Here is a 19,178-nt window from a genome sequence, read left to right on the forward strand (position 1 = left end):
AAACATCCCTTCAGTTATTTTGGGCATCTTGCAAACTTTTATGTGCATTGCATATATGGTCCTATTTCTACAGGGTGGGCCATTTATATGGATACACCTAAATAAAATGGGAATGGTTGGTGATATTAACTTCCTGTTTGTGGCACATTAGTATATGGGAGGGGGGAAACTTTTCAAGCTTGGTGTTGACCATGGCGGCCATTTTGAAGTCGGCCATTTTGTATCCAACTTTAGTTTTTTCAAGTTAGACAAAAATGATAAGGAATAGATAAATAGGTTGATTTTAATATTGTTACATGTTTATAGTTATGTAAATTTACAGATTACATAACAGATATTTTTTTGAAAGGCTTGGAAGGGCATTGCAATGATCTGTCTACTGGTGTCTAGAGGAAGCCCCATTACTACTGTGCTCTAATACATTTTTTCTTTTTCTTCAGGATTTTCCTGTCACTTATGCTAGCAGGGTTGCTTTTCAAGACTGTTGATGCTGTAAGTATGTTATAATCAAGTTCATTATAGAGAAGTATGAAATAAATAAGTGATAATGTATGTCTCAGTGAAAGGCAACAGTGGGGTATATTCACACATGCAGGTTTCATACAGAAAAAAACAACTCAAGGGAAAGAATTTACATAGTAGTGATTGTAAGGGTATGTGCACACGATGAGAGGCTTTTACGTCTGAAAAGACAGACTGTTAACAGCTGCCTCGTTTCAGACGTAAAAGCTCCTCCTCGTAATATGCGAGGCTTCTTTGACGTTTGTAATTTTGAGCTGCTCTTCATTGACTTCAATGAAGAGCGGCTCAAATTACATTGCAAAGAAGTGCCCTGCACTTCTTTGCCGAGGCAGTCATTTTACACGTCGTCGTTTGACAGCTGTCAAACGACGACGCGTAAATGACAGGTCGTCTGCACAATACGTCGGCAAACCCATTCAAATGAATGGGCAGATGTTTGACGACGTATTGTAGCCCTATTTTCAGACCTAAAATGAGGCATAATACGCCTCGTTTACGTCTGAAAATAGGTCGTGTGAACCCAGCCTGATTACCATCCTATGTGGTCAAGAACCGCATGTTTGTCAGTTGATTTATTTTCATCATGCCATGTTGCTTCTTTGAAAATATCTTGAAAACTCTGAAATACAAAACATGGTGAAGTTAATTGAGTCATACATTTTTAAGAGGATAACAGAGGAATGGAACAGTGCAGAGTAAGGGTATGTGCACACGATAACTGCATTTACGTCTGAAATTACGGAGCTGTTATCAGGAGAAAACAGCTCCGTAATTTCAGACGTAATTGCATGTACTCGCGTTTTGCGAGGCGTCAATTACGGCCGTAATTTGGAGCTGTTCTTCATTGGAATCAATGAAAAACGGCTCAAATTACGTCTCAAGAAGTGTCCTGCAATTCTTTTGACAAGCCGTCTTTTTTACGCGTCGTCGTTTGACAGCGACGCGTAAATGACAGGTCGTCGGCACAGTACGTCGGCAAACCCATTCAAATGAATGGGCAGATTTTTTCCCAATGTATTGGAGCCGTATTTTCAGATGTAAATCGAGGCTTAAAACTCCTCGTTTACGTCTGAAAATAGGTCGTGTGAACCCAGCCTTAGGGCACATTCACATGTGGCGGAATTGCTGTTGAATTCCGCTGCGGACAGTCTTCAGTGGAATTCTGCAGCAGCCGTTTTTTACATTTGTTTCTATAAATTTTTAGGAAAGTTAGTTCAGACGTTGCAGAAAATAACTGTGCGGAAATCAGGCTGTGGTGCAGAATTTTCCCTCCGCAGCATGCTCATTACATTGCGGAGAAGAAGCGGAATTTCACTGCGGATTTCAGCCTCTGCAATGCAAAAACTGAAATCTGTGGCAAGTCCGCTGTGATATCTGCAATGTCTGAATTACCAGTCAAATATGCAAATGTTGGCGCAGATTCGTTGCGTAATTGGCCCAAATCTGCACCAACATTTGCAGCGGAAAAATTCTGCCATGTGTGGACATGCCCTTATAGGTAAACATGTTCCAGAATTGTGATACATGGAGAATACAAGTATTTTCTAAAATAGACATTTCAGGAGAGGTTACAGGTTCTCCTTAAGCTGAAAGGGAACAGTGCTTGGCAAAGTTCCTCGACCCTATTTTTCTTGCGACTTATCCATATGTTTAAGAAGTGTGAGAGAGTACAAAGACATTCAGATATCAAGTATTCGATTGTATTACATCAGAGGAGGTATATCTCTTTTAAGATTCTGCTCAGTACAACCCCTGTTCATATGCTCTATTAGAGACGGGACTCCACATCAGCCAGCGCAGTGAGCTACTGCATTGGGCGTTGTGTAATACTAAGGGCATGGCCACACGTAGCGGATTTGCTCTGGAATTTTGCAGCGGACCCGTTTCTCCATTGCCTTCCACAGCTTTGTGGAAGGGTTTGTTTACACATTGCAGACAATTCCGCTGTGGAGCATAGGCTGCGGTGCGGAATTTGGTGTCCGCAGCATACAATGGTTGTTGCGGAGGTGTGGCGGACTGTTTGCGGACTCATTGCGGAATTTCTCCATTGACTTCAATGGAGATTCTAAGTTCCGCAATGAAGTCCGCAGATGTAATGTAGATGTTATGTGTGCTGCGGAGCATATTGGTTTTTTAACTTGACATTTCTTCATTCTGGCTGGACCTATGTGTATTTCTAGGTCTACAGCCAGACTGAGGAAGTCAATGGGGCTCCCATAATTATGGGTGACTACGTGTGTGCACCCAGCATTACGGGTGACTATGTGTGTGCACCCGTAATTACGGGAGCGTTGCTAGGCGACGTCAGTAAATAGTCACTGTCCAGGGTGCTGAAAGAGTTAAGCGATCGGCAGTAACTGTTTCAGCACCCTGGACAGTGACTACCGATCACAATATACAGCAACCTGTAAAAAAAATAGAAGTTCATTCTTACCGAGAACTCCCTGCTTCTTCCTCCAGTCCGGTTTCCCAGGATGACGTTTCAGTCTAAGTGACGGCTGCAGCCAATCACAGGCTGCAGCGGTCACATGGACTGCCGCGTCATCCAGGGAGGTCGGGCTGGATGCCGAAAGAGGAACGCGTCACCAAGACAACGGCCGGTAAGTATGAAATTCTTTTACTTTTACTAGGGAAAGTACTAGTCCGTATCAATTTAATGCCAATTTTGGTCAGATCCGCCCATTGATGTGCGGCATTGATGCAGACAGTTGCGGAAGAATTCCGCTACGTGTGGCCATGCCCTAAGGCTGGGTTAACACACCCTATTTACAGACGTAATTCGGGCGTTTTAGCCTCGAATTACGTCCGAAAATGCGGCTCCAAAGGGGTTACGATGTTCTGTGCCGACGGTCATTTTTGGCGCTGTCAAATGACGGCGCGTAAAAAAGAAGCCCGCGTCAAAGAAGTGCCTGTCACTTCTTGAAACGTAAATGGAGCCGTTTACCATTGACTCCATGGAAAAACAGCTCCAATTACGTCCGTAATGGACGCAGCGGAAAGCGCCTGCAACATGCCATTACGGCTGAAATTATGGAGCTGTTTTCAGGAGACGGCCGTTTTGGGCCGTTTTTTTCCGGCCTTTTTGCATTCGTTTTGCATTTGTTCCGTTCCGGGCCGTGTTGCCGTTTTTAACGGCCGATTTTGACCCGTTTTGCATATACGTTTTTTTCCCTGTCCTTTTTCAAATCGGATGAATTTCATTTAAATTTGTTGCCACACACAGCCCTCTGTAGATAATGCCACAGCCCCCCTGGTAGGTAATGCCACACAGCCCCCTGCAGGTAATGCCACCCAGCCCCCTGTAGGTAATGCCACCCAGCCCCCTGCAGGTAATGCCACCCATCCCCCTGTATGTAATGCCACCCAGCCCCCTGCAGGTAAAACCACCCAGCCCCCTGCAGGTAATGCCACCCAGCCAGCTGTATGTAATGCCACCCAGCCCCCTGCAGGTAATGCCACCCAGCCCCCTGTAGGTAATGCCACCCAGCCCCCTGTAGGTAATGCCACCCAGCCCCGTGTATGCAATGCCACAAAGTCCCCTGTAGGTAATGCCACACAGCCCCCTGTAAGTTGCACCCACCCCCTCCCCCTTTCCAGGAGAAGTCACTGACTTCAATGTCCATATATGGACAGAGTAGTCACTGACTTCTTCTGGAGAGGAATTCCCGGCCACAGGGTCAGGGATTCCGCTTCAGAAGTGAGTGATGTCACTGTGTCCATATATGGACAGTGTAGTCACTCACTTCTCCTGTAGCGGAATCCCCGTCCACAGGGTCGGGGATTCCGCTTCAGAAGTGAGTGACGTCACTGTGTCCATATATGGACAGTGTAGTCACTCACTACTCCTGTAGCGCAATCCCCGTCCACAGGGTCGGGGATGCTGCTTCAGAAGTGAGTGACGTCGCTGTGTCCAAATATGGACAGTGTAGTCACTCACTTCTCCTGTAGCGGAATCCACAATCCCCGGCCGGGATTAGCATTTCTAATGAAATTCCCCTTGTGATAACAGCTCATTGCTGTAGGTTTTTTGCAGCACAGGCTGCACTTGTTTATAATGACATGATATTGTGTTCTGTGACAGAGAAATGGAAATAGTTTAAAAGCTTTATAATTCAATTTGTAATTTATGTTGAGCTGTTTCTTATACTAAGGATATATTCATACATTGCTTTTTTTGTTGTTGCAGATTTTGATGCAGATTTATACCACAGCTAGAAGTGGATTATAAAGGAATGGGAAATATAATCAAGAACTTATACTTCTCCTTCCTCCTGGATTCACTTCTGGCTCAAAAATCTGCAACAAATCGCGAACATAGCCTTTGTATTCTGCTGTTTGTTATTCATTCCACTGGTTACCCATTACTTCCAAAATACAAGTTAAAAACTCCAAAGCTCCAAAGCTTTCCACAGTGTTGCACCTTCCTGCATTTCTACTCTCATCTGTGGCTACCAACCTACATGCGCCACCTGTTCATTCATATGTATTACACGTTACAAGTTTTTCGTTCCTCAAAGGCTTTGTACAAGTTTGAAATAGTTTTATATATAAATATATATATATATATATATATATATATATATATATATATATATATATATATGTGTGTGTGTTTGATGAAACTTTCTATAATAATAAAAGTTTTTATTGAACCAATACGCTTCACAACATATGAATCCACAGGATTCGAGACATATTATACATTTATATCCAATTGTTGGTTCACAAGTTTTTCAGAGAAGAGAAACAACGAACTTCAAGGAAACAAAAGTGGTGAAACTTTCTAAATACTTTTTATTAAAAATTATTTTTACTTTTTTAGATACAGCTGCTTTGTAACCTGTATAGAGAGCAGCTGTATCTAGCGCTGAGACATGTATCTGTCAGGTCAGAGGGACGAGTTCAGTGACAGCGGGTCCTGTGTGTCTCTGACGCAAGATCGAACGGTTACCGATCACATCTATGTTCATAACTTAGATGTGATAGCAGGTCGATAACAGGTGGATCCTGACCCGATGTCACTAAACCAGTCAGTGCCACTGACCAGAAGAATTCAGGTCTTAGCGCAAGATACGAGTCAGTGCCACTGAACTGAAGGGTTCTGGTCTCAGCGCAAGATACAGCTGCTCTGTATGCAGAATACAAAGCAGCTGTATCTCAAAAAGTAAAAATAATTTTTAATAAAAAGTATTTAGAAAGTTTCAACAAACACACAGATAGACATTTTTTTTGCTTAAAAAAACCAAAACAAACTATTTCAAAGGTGTGTGTATAGCCTTTAAAGCCAATTTAAGGAAGAATGATTATTACGACACCCTTTCTAATAATAAAATCACTGTCAAAATATCAATTCTCATTTTCATTTTTGGATCAAAAAGGCTATTCTGTTTATAAGGGTAACATGAGGATTCCTCTGGAATCCAGTGGCTCAACAGTATAGAAGATAAAGAAGAGTAATGGATAGTAAACAAGAAAAGAAAATCACATTTATGTTCATTCATAATGTGTTTGGTAAATGATGAGAGTAGAAGCTGCTTTTCTCCAGGAAATAAATAACTTTAGCAGACAGGAGTAATCTTTAACCTTTCAGGTCAGTTTACTAACTTCTGTTTTTTATTAGTGGAGCAAGCTTTTGGCTGATGTTAAAGGGCAGAGAGAATTTATGTTCAATTTTCACAGATTGTATCATGAGAAAAAGTAAAATCGTATCTGAAAAAGCAATTGTGGGAGAGAAAGTACATGGACACACCGGGGAGATTTATTAAGACTGCCATTTCATACGTCTCTTAATAAACTGTTTGCTGAAGTAAGATGCAACACATTTATTAAGAGGCGAAAGCCTCTTAATAAATGTATTGCGTTTTTTGTCTGGCCATGCTGGCGTAACAATCAGGCTTCACCCCTCTTTAGCCCTCAAATCGGACATAAAAAAAAGTACTCACTTCTTTTCTCCTCCCCTCGATAGATACCCTCAGGCTCCCATGGCGCATACAAGGTCCTGACGCCAAGCAGCGTCAGGCCCTTATATGCGACACAGCACTTTAAGTCCTGAGTGCTGCGTCACACATAACGTTCTGACGCTCCCCGGTGTCAGTACTTTGTATGCACCGCAGTCTGCTATGAGAGCCTGAGGGGATCTGGGGGGGGGGGTGAGAAGTGCAGCAGTTAGGTGAGTGCATATTTTATTTTATTGTCCGATCAGGAGGGGAGTGGGTAGACTGATCGGGAGGGGGGAGAGGTACGGGACCCAGCACGGACCTCTACCTTGTTATGCCCCACAGAGTGAAATAAACTTAGATGTGATCGGTAATAGGTTTATCCTGTATGTTAGAGGTGCACAAGTGCTGCTGTCAGTTGAGCTGTTGGTCCACCGGACTGAGGGATTTGGCTTACGGCAGCGCTATGTAGCGTCTATTTATAGTGCATATATATAGAAGCTGCATTGCAAAAAGTCAATACAAATTTTAGTAAAGTCAATTTCAAAAATGTTTAAAAACACATAAGACAAATATTTTCTTGAAAAAAGGCTATAAAGGTTAACATAGTCTTTAACTACTTCAGGAAACAAAAACGGAAGGTTTTGGTATGGCCTTCATTGACCTTAGACTAGAATAATATTGATATGAGTGGGTAGATCGCAAACATGTGCATGCAAGATGACCATAGAACAAGGATTCCTCAAACAAGAATACAAAGACTTTTAGCTGACTAATAGAAATGTTTACAGGTTATAATTTCTATCAAAGAGGGTGCTATTAAGAATTGGCTAACAGAATACCCACATTTTTCACATGCCGCATATTGCAACAGCTATTGTTGACTACCCTTTCTAATACAAGATAAATACAAAAAAACATACCACGCTGTACCGTCGGGTGTACACACCTGAATGGAGTGGGAACAGGCTGAACATTACCTACGCTCTTTCAATTAAATTCTACTTTAGTGACATGAAAACCCTTAATACAAAATTCCACAACCATATGTATACAATACGACTGAGAGCAATGTGTTGTCCAGTGTAATGTGATGTCCAACAGTCCTGTGACCTAGTTCACTTGATCACGTGATGGCAATGTTTAATGGTGTTTTGATGTGGTCACATACTGTAACTACTGTAGGTCACTTGATGTGACATCTGACTTGACAAAGCACACCACCTGCCATCCTAATGTTTATATACTTCTGTGACTGGCACACATGAGTACCTGCTTTAATAGTGCATTTGGACAAATGTCATAACTTACATACTCAGGGTATCTTTGCCTTTCTGCTTTTATTATAGACTAGTTTGACAGCTGTTGAATTTAAGATTTATTGCTCAATGAAAACGGATCCATTTTAGTTGATATATGTTTTGGAAACCTCCATGAACAAGGTTTATCATGACTACATCTGGTTTCAGTATACTTAATTATATCTTCTGAGAACTCTTGGTCTTGTTGGTACATATAAAGGTATCACAGTCTATGATGAAAAACACAGAATGAAATTGTTTCCATAACAGTATAAACTCTCTGCAGATGACCCGCATTACATTACATAAACAACAGGGAAAATGTTAACATATGTTTATAACTATCTATACAGTGCATTCCCACAGATGCAGTAACCAAAAATGACAATGATTTTAGTTATTTCTTGTAAAACTTGTATAAGGCCCTGTTCACACAGAGGAATTTGCAGGCAGAAAAGATCTGCATTTTGAGGCAGATTTTGACCGCCTGCACTTTCTTCCAGATTTTGTGAGGGCCACGGGCAAAAAACGCAGCAAAAAACACTATCTCTGCCTCCCATTGATTTCAATGGGAGGTCAAAGGCGGAACCGCGGAAAGAAAGGACATGCCACTTTTTTTTTCTCGCGAGCAGCTAAAAGCTGCCCTGGAAAAGAAACGCCTCCCCCACCCAATAAAATCAATGGGAGGCGGTTTTGGCTGCTTTTTGGCGGTTTCTGCGTCAAAATCAGTGCCAAAAAACTGTTTGTACTGGCCCAAACTTTTTTTAGTTGCCTGCAATTGTGAGCAGCATACCATACATGTTCATTTAATTTTATGAGCTTCATAGCATTTAAAAAAAAATTAAAATCTATAAGAAGCCCCAATTGTGGCGCATTGTTGGGACAGACATGTTAATATTGCAATCCTTTAGATGAACCTTTCCCAAAGTGTTGTACACTAGCAGATGATTAAAAAAAAACTACATTTCCTTTTCCCTTTGCTTATGATTAAAGACCATTTATACCTTATACATAAGAATGCAAATAGTCTAAATACTACAGTATTAACCTACAGTAATAAAGGGGTATTCCCATCTCCGACATTTATGGCATATTCATAGGATATGCCATAAATGTCCGATAGATGCGGGTCTCACCTGTGCTCTTGCCTATGAGATGGCCAGGACTATGAAAACAGCCAAGCTTTTGAAGCTATTCTGTTTCCAGAACTCCTATAGAAGTGAAAAAGATTTACGGAAGGAGCGTAGCACAGTCAGCTATGCTATTTTTGGAACTTGGGAGCTGTGACCGCTGCAGCCAATCAGGGCTTCTAGGGGCTCAGTGGTCATATGTCGTATTTCTGGCATTAAACCAATAAACCACATTGAGCCCACTGATTGGCTGCAGCGGTTACATGCTACGTGCATGTAAACAACTATCGGGAGTGCCGCCGGAGTGCCAGTGCTGGATCGCTGTGGGTTAGGATACGTTAGTATTTCTTTTTTTATTTATTTATTTCATTTTCAGTTCCTAATATAACATTTTTACAGCCCAGATAACCGGAAAAGCCTTTTGAATTTTATTTTTTGTTTGTTTTAACAACTAACAAGACAAAACAATGGTGGAATTGTTATTTTTTTCCATTCACCCCCCCCCCCCTTACCAAATAAAAACCCTAAAATTAACAATAGTTTACCCATAAGTTACATCTGCTCAAAAATTGTGCATTGAAAAATACACCTCATCCCACAATAAACAAGCCCTCATACAGTTACATCAATTGAAAATTAAAAGTTATGGCTTTCATAATGCGGTTATGCAAAAAAAAAAAAAAATCGCATACTGAAGGTCCAAAATAAGCTGCATCCTTAAGGGCTTAAAAATAACCTACATTTTTGTGTCTACTGCTCCTATGCAGACCTATGTGCTTCCATGCAGTGGCGTAACTACCGCCGTAGCGGCTGCTACGGGGCCCGCGGCATGAGGGGGCCCGTGTCGCCCGCCGGCACGGGCCACCCACCATGGCCGCAGGCTCCGCTAGCAGCCGCTATGGCTGCTACAGCGGGACGCCACTGATCACTACGGTAGAGCAGGGAGGTATCTCCCCGTTCTGCCATTAAACAAAAGACATGTATCCCCTATCCACAGGACAGGGGATACATGTGTGATCGCTGGCAGCGATAGGGAGAACGGGGGACTGAAAGTCCCCTGAAGTTCTCCATCACAAACCTCGGACTTCCGGGGTCTGTGTCGGCAGCTCCGGAGAAATGAATGTAGCGCCGGTCACGCTTGTGCGCATGCGTGACCAGCGCTCCTTTCATTTTTAGTGAGCTGCCGACACAGACCCCGGAAGTCAGAGGTTATTCATGGAGAACTTGGGGGACTTTCAGTCCCCCGTTCTCCCTATCAATGCCAGCCATCACACATGTATCCCCTATCCTGTGGATAGGGGATACATGTATTTTATTAGGTCTGTAAAGTCTTTATCACACTGTAGGTCGCATTTTTTTGGGAGGGGGGACGCTGTATGGCGTTCCCTACAGGGGGAGGCTGTATGGCGTTCCCTACGGGGGGGACGCTGTATGGCGTTCCCTACGGGGGGGGGACACTGTATGGCGTTCCCTACAGGGGGGGCTGTATGGCGTTCCCTACAGGGGGGGGCTGTATGGCGTTCCCTACAGGGGGGGCTGTATGGCGTTCCCTACAGGGGGGTGCTGTATGGCGTTCCCTACAGGGGGCTGTATGGCGTTACCTACAGACCCCCCCTGTAGGGAACGCCATTCAGACTCCCTGTAGGTAACGCTATACAGTCCCCCCTGTAGATAACGCCAGACAGCCCCCCCCCCTGTAGGGAACGCCATACAGCCCCCCCCGTAGATAACGCCATACAGCCCCCTCTATAGATAGCGCCATACAGTCCCCCCTGTAGATAGCGCCATACAGCCCCCCTGTAGATAGCGCCATACAGTCCTCCCTGTAGATGGCGCCATACAGTCTCCCTGTAGGTAACGCCATACAGTCCCCCCTGTAGATAACGCCAGACAGCCCCCCCTGTAGGGAACGCCATACAGCCCCCCCCCCCCCGCAGATAACGCCATGCCGCCATGCAGTCCCCCCTCTAGATAACGCCATACAGCCCCCTTGTAATGACCGGGGGGTAGGGAAACGGACAAGTGGGCCCTAATCTACCCGCCACTCTGTCCCTGCCTACTTGCAACGACCCGCCCTAGGCGACGGGGTACAACTGGGCGGCGGTCCCTGCACTCAGTAAGTGCACGACAAACACGACAAACATACAAGGGAATACAAGCAAGGGAAAGGGGCAGTTGCCCACGGCAACACCGTGAGCAACCAGAGTGGTGAACGAGCCGAGTCAAGCCAGGAGTGTGCGAGGTACCAAACGAAGAGCAGAAGAGTAGTCAGTAAGCCAGGGTCAGTATGGAGCAGGAACAAAATAGAAGGAGCTGTAGCTGGGCCAGGAAACCACACGAAAAAGAATAACAAGCAAGGAGGAACAGGAAATGCAGGTATAAATAGACAGAGGGTGGGAGCTAGCTGAGTCTGGCCAGGCTGCGATAGGCTCTCCCTCTCCTAAGCCTGCCAGCCTGAGTGGTGGAAGCTGGAGTCAGTCTCAGGGATGTAGATTCAGGTGCTGACTGATTAATTAAGGGAGTTAACCCCGAAGCTGTGCCAGGCAGATCCTTTACACCCCTCTGTAGATAGCGCCATACAGTCCCCCCTGTAGATAGCGCCATACAGCCCCCCTGTAGATAGCGCCATACAGTCCCCCCTGTAGATAGCGCCATACAGTCTCCCTGTAGATAACGCCATACAATCCCCCTGTAGATAACGCCATACAGTCCCCGTGTAGATAGCGCCATACAGTCCCCCTGTAGATAACGCCATACGTCCCCCTGTAGATAACGCCATACAGCCCCCTCTGTAGATAACGCCATACAGCCCCCTCTGTAGATATCTACAAAGGGGGCTGTATGGTGTTATCTACAGGGGGGCTGTATGGCGTTATCAAAAGGGGGGGTTTGTAAAAAAGGCACTATCTACAAGGAGGGGGGGGTTGTGTGACACCCGGGGGAGGGGGGGCCCCAGTCAAAAGTTTGCTATGGGGCCAAGTCTTTCCTAGTTACGCCCCTGCTTCCATGGTTACAGACATAAAAACAAGCCATGAGGGATCTATTCCAGCTTGAAGTAGGGCACAGTTAGATGTGATTTTGCCTATAGGATCAGACTACGCAGGGTTTCTCTGTACTCTGTATCCATGGAGACATATAGGTCTGCATAGGAGCTATGGGCATTAACAGCTCTGGTACACGACCGAGATCGGGCAGTGAAAAACAGTCTGTGTGTTAGATGGATTTTCCGGCACAATCACAGTACAGGTGAACAGGACTCCTGGCATCATTGACATTTTTAATGTTAGGAGTTTCTGCCTCCCCACGGAACTGCTATTCTGTACTGAAGAAAATGAACAGCAGTTCCGTTGGGAGGCAGAAACTCCTAGCAGTAGAGAGGTCTATGATGCCAGGAGTCCCGTTCACTTGTACCATGGTCGGGCCTTGAAATCCGACTGACACGCAAACCGTTTTTCACCTGATTTCGGTCATGTGCAAGAGCTGTAAATGGTAGAGTATTTTAAATAATAACATGCAAAAATATTTGATTTTTTTATTTTAAATGCAATAAAAAAAATCGGTTGCAAATGCGTACGTAGCCTTTAAACCAATGAGAATCCATAGTTCGTACAAAAGTATTCTGTTGTAAACAAAGAAGAGATTAGACTCTCTTTCAAAATATAATTCTTAATATCACTTTGTTCCTTTCACTTCGTTCCCATTGTATTTGGAAATTTAAATAAAAAATGGAAACTCGGTAGACACAGAACTTCTTTACTTCTCTGATCATTTTATTGTTGGCAGACACAGTATAGCAGCTAGGATGCTCAACCTCCACAGCACAGAACTTACAACTTAAAGAAGGAAGTAAATAAATAAAAGTGTGCATTACAAGTGTGGATTTTATAATGGTCATGACCCTCTCCTATATGGATACACAACCATGGAGTGTGTTTTACATTTCACAGGTCTCACGCTGAGTCTCATGTAGAATACATATACAACCGTCTTGATTAGCTTACGAATTGCACAATCCCCATACAACTGTTTATTTTAGCATTTGAGGTTTTTCTTTAGTTCAACAAAAAGAAACTGTCTAGGTCAAGTCTAAGCCACAACAGCATGAATATACTGTTCATTCTTGAAAAGTAGTACAAACCACTAAGATGACCTAGTCTATCTTGTAGTGATACGTAAAAGCCTTTTTACTCGTGATGATGATCGCCTGAACGGTCGTTTGCACAAACGTTCTTTCCACATTATTATCCAATTTAAAAATGCCCTCCAATCAAACGAGAAAACGCTTTTTTTTCGGCAGCATATCCCCTCTCGTAAACATTAAACAATAGCGTAAAGTATAAGAAATGGGATTCACATGAACGGTCATACATACGAACCTCTTTCAATCATTGCTATGTGGAAATGAAAGTAAACAAGCGCAAATTGACTTTCTATATAGTCGATCGGCGTTTGTTAAAGCCATTTATCTGCCCTTGTAAAAGGACTATAAGAATTGACTGGTCTTCTCTAGTAATCTTAATGGCAGATTCCAGCTCCTGCAATGTAAAGGGTTTAGCCAGAAAATTGTTCTAAAGAGTTTAGGAAAGCTTCTGTTTTACGTTGTTTGTCTAAAAGAGAATTAGAATCAGGGTCTTGTTCTAAGTTATATAAATCATTGTAAAAAAGTCTAAACTGCTCTGCAAAATCTTTGGAAGTGGTGACCATGCGTCCACTTGGTGTTTCAATCAGGGGAACAAAATTTTGGGAATTTCTCTTCTTAAGTCTTTGCATCATAAATTTCGAGGCTTTATCGCCGTGGACAAAAAAATTCTGCTGGGAGTGTAAGTAGTATTTAGCAGAGATGGAGTTCAGTATATTTTTTAGTTCTGTCCTAAGAGATTGCAACTGTGCCTGTTGTTGTAATGCTAATGATTGTTTATGTAAGCTGTAATGACAGGGATAGGGAAACAGACAAGTGAGCCCTAATCTACCCGCCACTCAGTCCCTGCCTACTTGCAACGACCCACCCTAGGCGACGGGGTACAACTGGGCGACGGTCCCTACACTCAATAAGTGCACGACAGACGACAGACAAGGAAACACAGAACAAAGGGAAACGGGGCAGTTGCCCACGGCAACACTGAGAGCAACAAGAGTAGTAAACGAGCCGAGTCAAACCAGGAGAGTACGAGGTGCAAAACGTAGAGCAGGAGAGTAGTGAACAAGCCGAGTCAAACCAGGAGTGAACGAGGTACCAAACGCAGAGCAGAAGAGTAGTCAGTAAGCCAGGGTCAATACGAAGCAGGGACAAGTGGTTCAAGAAGCTGCAGCAGGGCCAGGAAACCAACAGAGAAGAATCACAAGCAAGGAGGAACAGGAAAGGCAGGTATAAATAGACAGAGGGCGGGAGCTAGCTCCGTCTGGCCAGGCTGTGATAGGCTCTCCCACTCCTAAGCCTGCCATCCTGAGTGGTGGAAGATGGAGTCAGTCTCACAGACATAGAAGCAGGTGCAGACTGATTACCTATGGGCGTGGATACAGAAGCTGTGCCTGGCAGATCCTTAACAGTACCCCCACTTTTATGAGGGGCCACCGGACCCTTTCTAGATGGACCTGGTTTATTGGGGAAACGAAGGTGGAACCTCCTGACCAATGCCCCAGAGTGAACATCCCGGGCGGGTACCCAAGTCCTCTCCTCAGGCCCGTATCCTCTCCAATGGACCAGGTACTGGAGGGAGCCTTGGACCATCTTGCTGTCCACAATCTTGGCCACCTCGAATTCTACCCCCTCAGGGGTGAGAACGGGGACAGGAGGTTTCCTCGAGGGAGCCAAGGACGGGGAGCAGCGTTTAAGGAGGGAGGCATGAAACATGTCGTGTACTCGAAAAGATGGGGGCAACTCCAGTCGGAAGGAGACAGGATTGAGGACTTCAATGACCTTGTACGGCCCTATAAACTGGGGAGCAAACTTCTTGGACGGGACTTTAAGGCGCAAGTTCTTTGACGATAGCCACATCAGATCCCCGACCATAAACAAGGGGTTAGCAGAACGTCTTCTATCTGCCTGAGTTTTTTGTATGCTCTGGGACGCCTCTAGGTTCTTCTGAACCTGGGCCCAGACTGTGCACAGTTCCCGATGAACGACCTCTACCTCGGGATTGTTGGAACTACCAGGTGAAACGGAGGAGAACCGTGGATTAAACCCAAAATTACAGAAAAAGGGGGAGACCCCTGACGAGTTACTGACCCGGTTATTAAGGGAAAATTCGGCGAGGGGAATGAATGAGACCCAATCATATTGACAGTCAGAGATAAAACACCTTAAATATTGTTCTAGAGACTGATTAGTCCTCTCGGTTTGGCCATTAGTTTCATGATGGAAGGCAGAGGAGAAGGACAGATCAATCTCCAACTTTTTACAGAAGGCTCTCCAAAACAAAGAAACAAATTGTACCCCTCTGTCAGAAACAATATTGACAGGGAGCCCATGGAGACGCAGGATGTGTTTGACAAACAAGGTAGCTAACGTCTTAGCATTGGGTAGTTTTTTGAGGGGCACAAAGTGGCACATCTTACTGAAGCGGTCTACTACAACCCACACCACCGACTTGCCTTGAGATGGAGGCAAATCGGTGATAAAATCCATGGAGATATGGGTCTAAGGTCTCTGGGGAATGGGCAAAGAATTTAGTAAGCCCGCTGGTCGGGACCTGGGAGTCTTGGACCTAGCACAAATTTCACAAGCGGCGACGTAGGCCTTAACGTCTTTAGGCAATCCAGGCCACCAATAGTTTCTGGCAATGAGGTGCTTGGTACCCAGGATGCCTGGATGACCAGATAGTGCGGAGTCATGATTTTCCCTAAGTACCCTTAGCCGGAATTGCAGGGGAACAAACAGCTTGTTCTCAGGAAGGTTCCCGGGAGCTGAACCTTGATCAGCAGCAATTTCAGAGACTAAATCAGACTCAATAGAGGAAATGATTATACCTGGAGGCAAAATACAAGCAGGATCTTCCTCCGAAGGAGGGCTGGCCATGAAGCTACGTAACAGTGCATCAGCCTTAATATTTTTAGACCCAGCCCTATAGGTAACCAAAAAATTTAATCTGGTAAAAAATAACGCCCATCGAGCTTGTCTCGGGTTTAGCCTCCGGGCCGATTCTAGGAAAACCAGATTCTTGTGGTCGGTAAGGACCGTTACCTGGTGCCTAGCCCCCTCCAGGAAGTGGCGCCACTCTTCAAATGCCCATTTAATGGCTAAGAGTTCGCGGTTGCCAATATCATAGTTACTCTCAGTGGGCGAAAACTTCCTGGAGAAGTAGGCACAGAGACGGAGATGGGTGAGGGACCTGGTACCCTGGGACAAGACAGCCCCCACTCCCACCTCGGACGCGTCAACCTCCACGATAAATGGCTCCATTTGGTTGGGCTGAACCAACACCGGGGCCGAGATAAAGCACTTCTTAAGGACCTCAAAAGCCTGGACAGCCTCAGGAGGCCAGCGGAGGAGATCAGCACCCTTGCGAGTGAGGTCCGTAAGAGGCTTAGGGATGACCGAGAAGTTAGCAATAAATCTCCTGTAATAATTAGCGAACCCCAAGAAACACTGTAACGCCTTCAGAGAGGCAGGTTGGACCCATTCCGCCACAAACTGGACCTTGGCGGGGTCCATGCGGAATTCATGAGGAGTGAGGATTTGACCCAAAAATGGTATCTCCTACACCCCAAACACACATTTTTCGGTCTTCGCAAACAGTTTGTTTTCCCGAAGGACCTGGAGCACCTTCCTGACATGCTCAATGTGGGAGGACCAGTCCTTGGAAAACACAAGTATGTCATCAAGGTACACTACAAGAAATACCCCAAGGTAATCTCTTAAAATCTCATTTATGAAATTCTGGAAGACCGCGGGAGCATTACACAACCCAAAGGGCATGACGAGGTATTCGAAATGACCTTCGGGCGTGTTAAACGCAGTCTTCCACTCATCCCCCTCTTTGATGTCGATAAGGTTATACGCCCCCCGTAGATCAAACTTAGAGAACCATTGGGCCCCCTGAACCTGATTAAAGAGATCAGGAATCAAAGGAAGGGGATACTGGTTCCTTACAGTGACCTTATTCAAGTTACGGTAGTCAATGCATGGCCTAAGACCACCATCCTTCTTCCCTACGAAGAAGAAGCCAGCACCTACCGGAGAAGTAGAGGGGCGAATGTAACCCTTGGCCAGGCATTCCTGGATATGCTCTCTCATGGCTTCACGTTCGGGACAAGAGAGATTAAATATCCTACCCTTAGGGAGCTTAGCTCCTGGTACCAAATCGATAGCGCAATCGTATTCTCTATGAGGAGGTAACACTTCGGAGGCTTCCTTAGAGAAAACATCAGCGAAGTCCTGAACAAACTCAGGTAACGTGTTCACCTCCTCAGGGGGAGAAATAGAGTTAACAGAAAAACATGACGTCAAGCATTCATTACCCCATTTGGTAAGATCCCCAGTATTCCAGTCAAACGTGGGATTATGCAACTGCAACCAGGGAAGGCCTAAAACCAAATCGGACGATAATCCCTTCATCAACAGTACAGAGCACTGCTCCAAATGCATGGAGCCAACAAGGAGTTCAAAAACAGGGGTATGCTGTGTAAAATAACCATTAGCAAGAGGAGTGGAGTCGATACCCACTACCGGGACAGGTTTAGGCAAATCAATCAAAGGCATAGCTAGAGACATAGCAAATTCCACAGACATGATATTAGCAGACGACCCTGAATCCACGAAGGCACTGCCGGTAGCAGACCTACCACCAAAAGAGACCTGAAAGGGAAGCAAGATTTTATTACGTTTCATATTTACGGGAAATACCTGTGCGCCCAAGTGACCTCCCCGATGATCACTTAGGCGCGGAAGTTTTCCGGCTGCTTATTCTTACGCCTAGGACAGGTGTTCACTTGATGCTTGTCATCCCCACAATAGAAGCAAAGACCATTCTTCCTGCGGAACTCTCTACGTTGTTGGGGGGACACGGAGGCACCGAGTCTTCCGTGGAAGAACGAAGCAACGGAACCTCGGGAGGCATCATGGGGGAGTCAGAGGAGAAAACACATAAATGTTCACGTTGTCGTTCCCTGAGACGTCGGTCAAGTCGTACCGCTAAAGCCATAACCTGGTCTAGGGAGTCAGAAGAGGGATAGCTAACTAGCAGGTCTTTCAGGGCGTTCGACAGACCCAACCTAAACTGGCACTTTAAGGCAGGGTCATTCCACCGAGAAGCTACGCACCACTTCCTAAAGTCAGAGCAATACTCCTCAACAGGTCTCTTACCCTGACGTAAGGTCACCAGCTGACTCTCGGCAAAGGCAGTCCTGTCAGTCTCATCATAAATGAGTCCGAGAGCAGAAAAGAAAAGATCAACGGAGGAAAGTTCAGGGGCGTCAGGAGCCAAGGAGAAGGCCCATTCTTGGGGCCCTTCCTGGAGCCAGGACATAATTATACCCACCCGCTGGCTCTCAGAACCTGAGGAGTGGGGCTTTAAACGAAAATAGAGCCTAAAACTCTCCCGAAAGGAGAGAAAAGTCTTCCGGTCCCCTGAGAACCGGTCAGGCAACTTGAGGTAGGGTTCAACAGGTGAGGTGAGGGGTACTACCATGGTAGCATCAGGCTGGTTGACCCTCTGAGCCAGGGCCTGGACCTGTAGGGAGAGACCCTGCATTTGCTGAACCAGGGTCTCAATGGGGTCCATAGTGGTGTGAGGGACCAGGGTAGAGTAGGTATATGGGCTTGTGATTATGTAATGACAGGGATAGGGAAACAGACAAGTGAGCCCTAATCTACCCGCCACTCAGTCCCTGCCTACTTGCAACGACCCGCCCTAGGTGACGGGGTACAACTTGGCGACGGTCCCTACACTCAATAAGTGCACGACAGACAACAGACAAGGAAACACAGAACAAAGGGAAACGGGGCAGTTGCCCACGGCAACACCGAGAGCAACAAGAGTAGTAAACGAGCCGAGTCAAACCAGGAGAGTACGAGGTGCAAAACGTAGAGCAGGAGAGTAGTGAACAATTCGAGTCAAACCAGGAGTGAACGAGGTACCAAACGCAGAGCAGAAGAGTAGTCAGTAAGCCAGGGTCAATACGAAGCAGGGACAAGTAGTTCAAGAAGCTGCAGCAGGGCCAGGAAACCAACAGAGAAGAATCACAAGCAAGGAGGAACAGGAAAGGCAGGTATAAATAGACAGAGGGCGGGAGCTAGCTCCGTCTGGCCAGGCTGTGATAGGCTCTCCCACTCCTAAGCCTGCCATCCTGAG

General features: G+C 45.4%; 1 protein-coding gene across 1 annotated transcript in view; it reads left to right on the forward strand.

Annotated features, from left to right (window-relative positions):
• The window catches only part of COL4A2 (collagen type IV alpha 2 chain), a 252,511-nt gene that overhangs the window by 16,915 nt on the left and 216,418 nt on the right, over nt 1-19,178 (forward strand). Inside the window, exon 3 of the mRNA XM_075852496.1 lies at nt 441-492. Coding sequence (XP_075708611.1) covers nt 441-492 — 52 coding nt within the window. The remainder of the gene's footprint in view (nt 1-440; nt 493-19,178) is intronic.

The sequence above is a fragment of the Rhinoderma darwinii genome, chromosome 2, assembly GCF_050947455.1.
Source record: "Rhinoderma darwinii isolate aRhiDar2 chromosome 2, aRhiDar2.hap1, whole genome shotgun sequence".
NCBI lineage: Eukaryota > Metazoa > Chordata > Amphibia > Anura > Rhinodermatidae > Rhinoderma > Rhinoderma darwinii.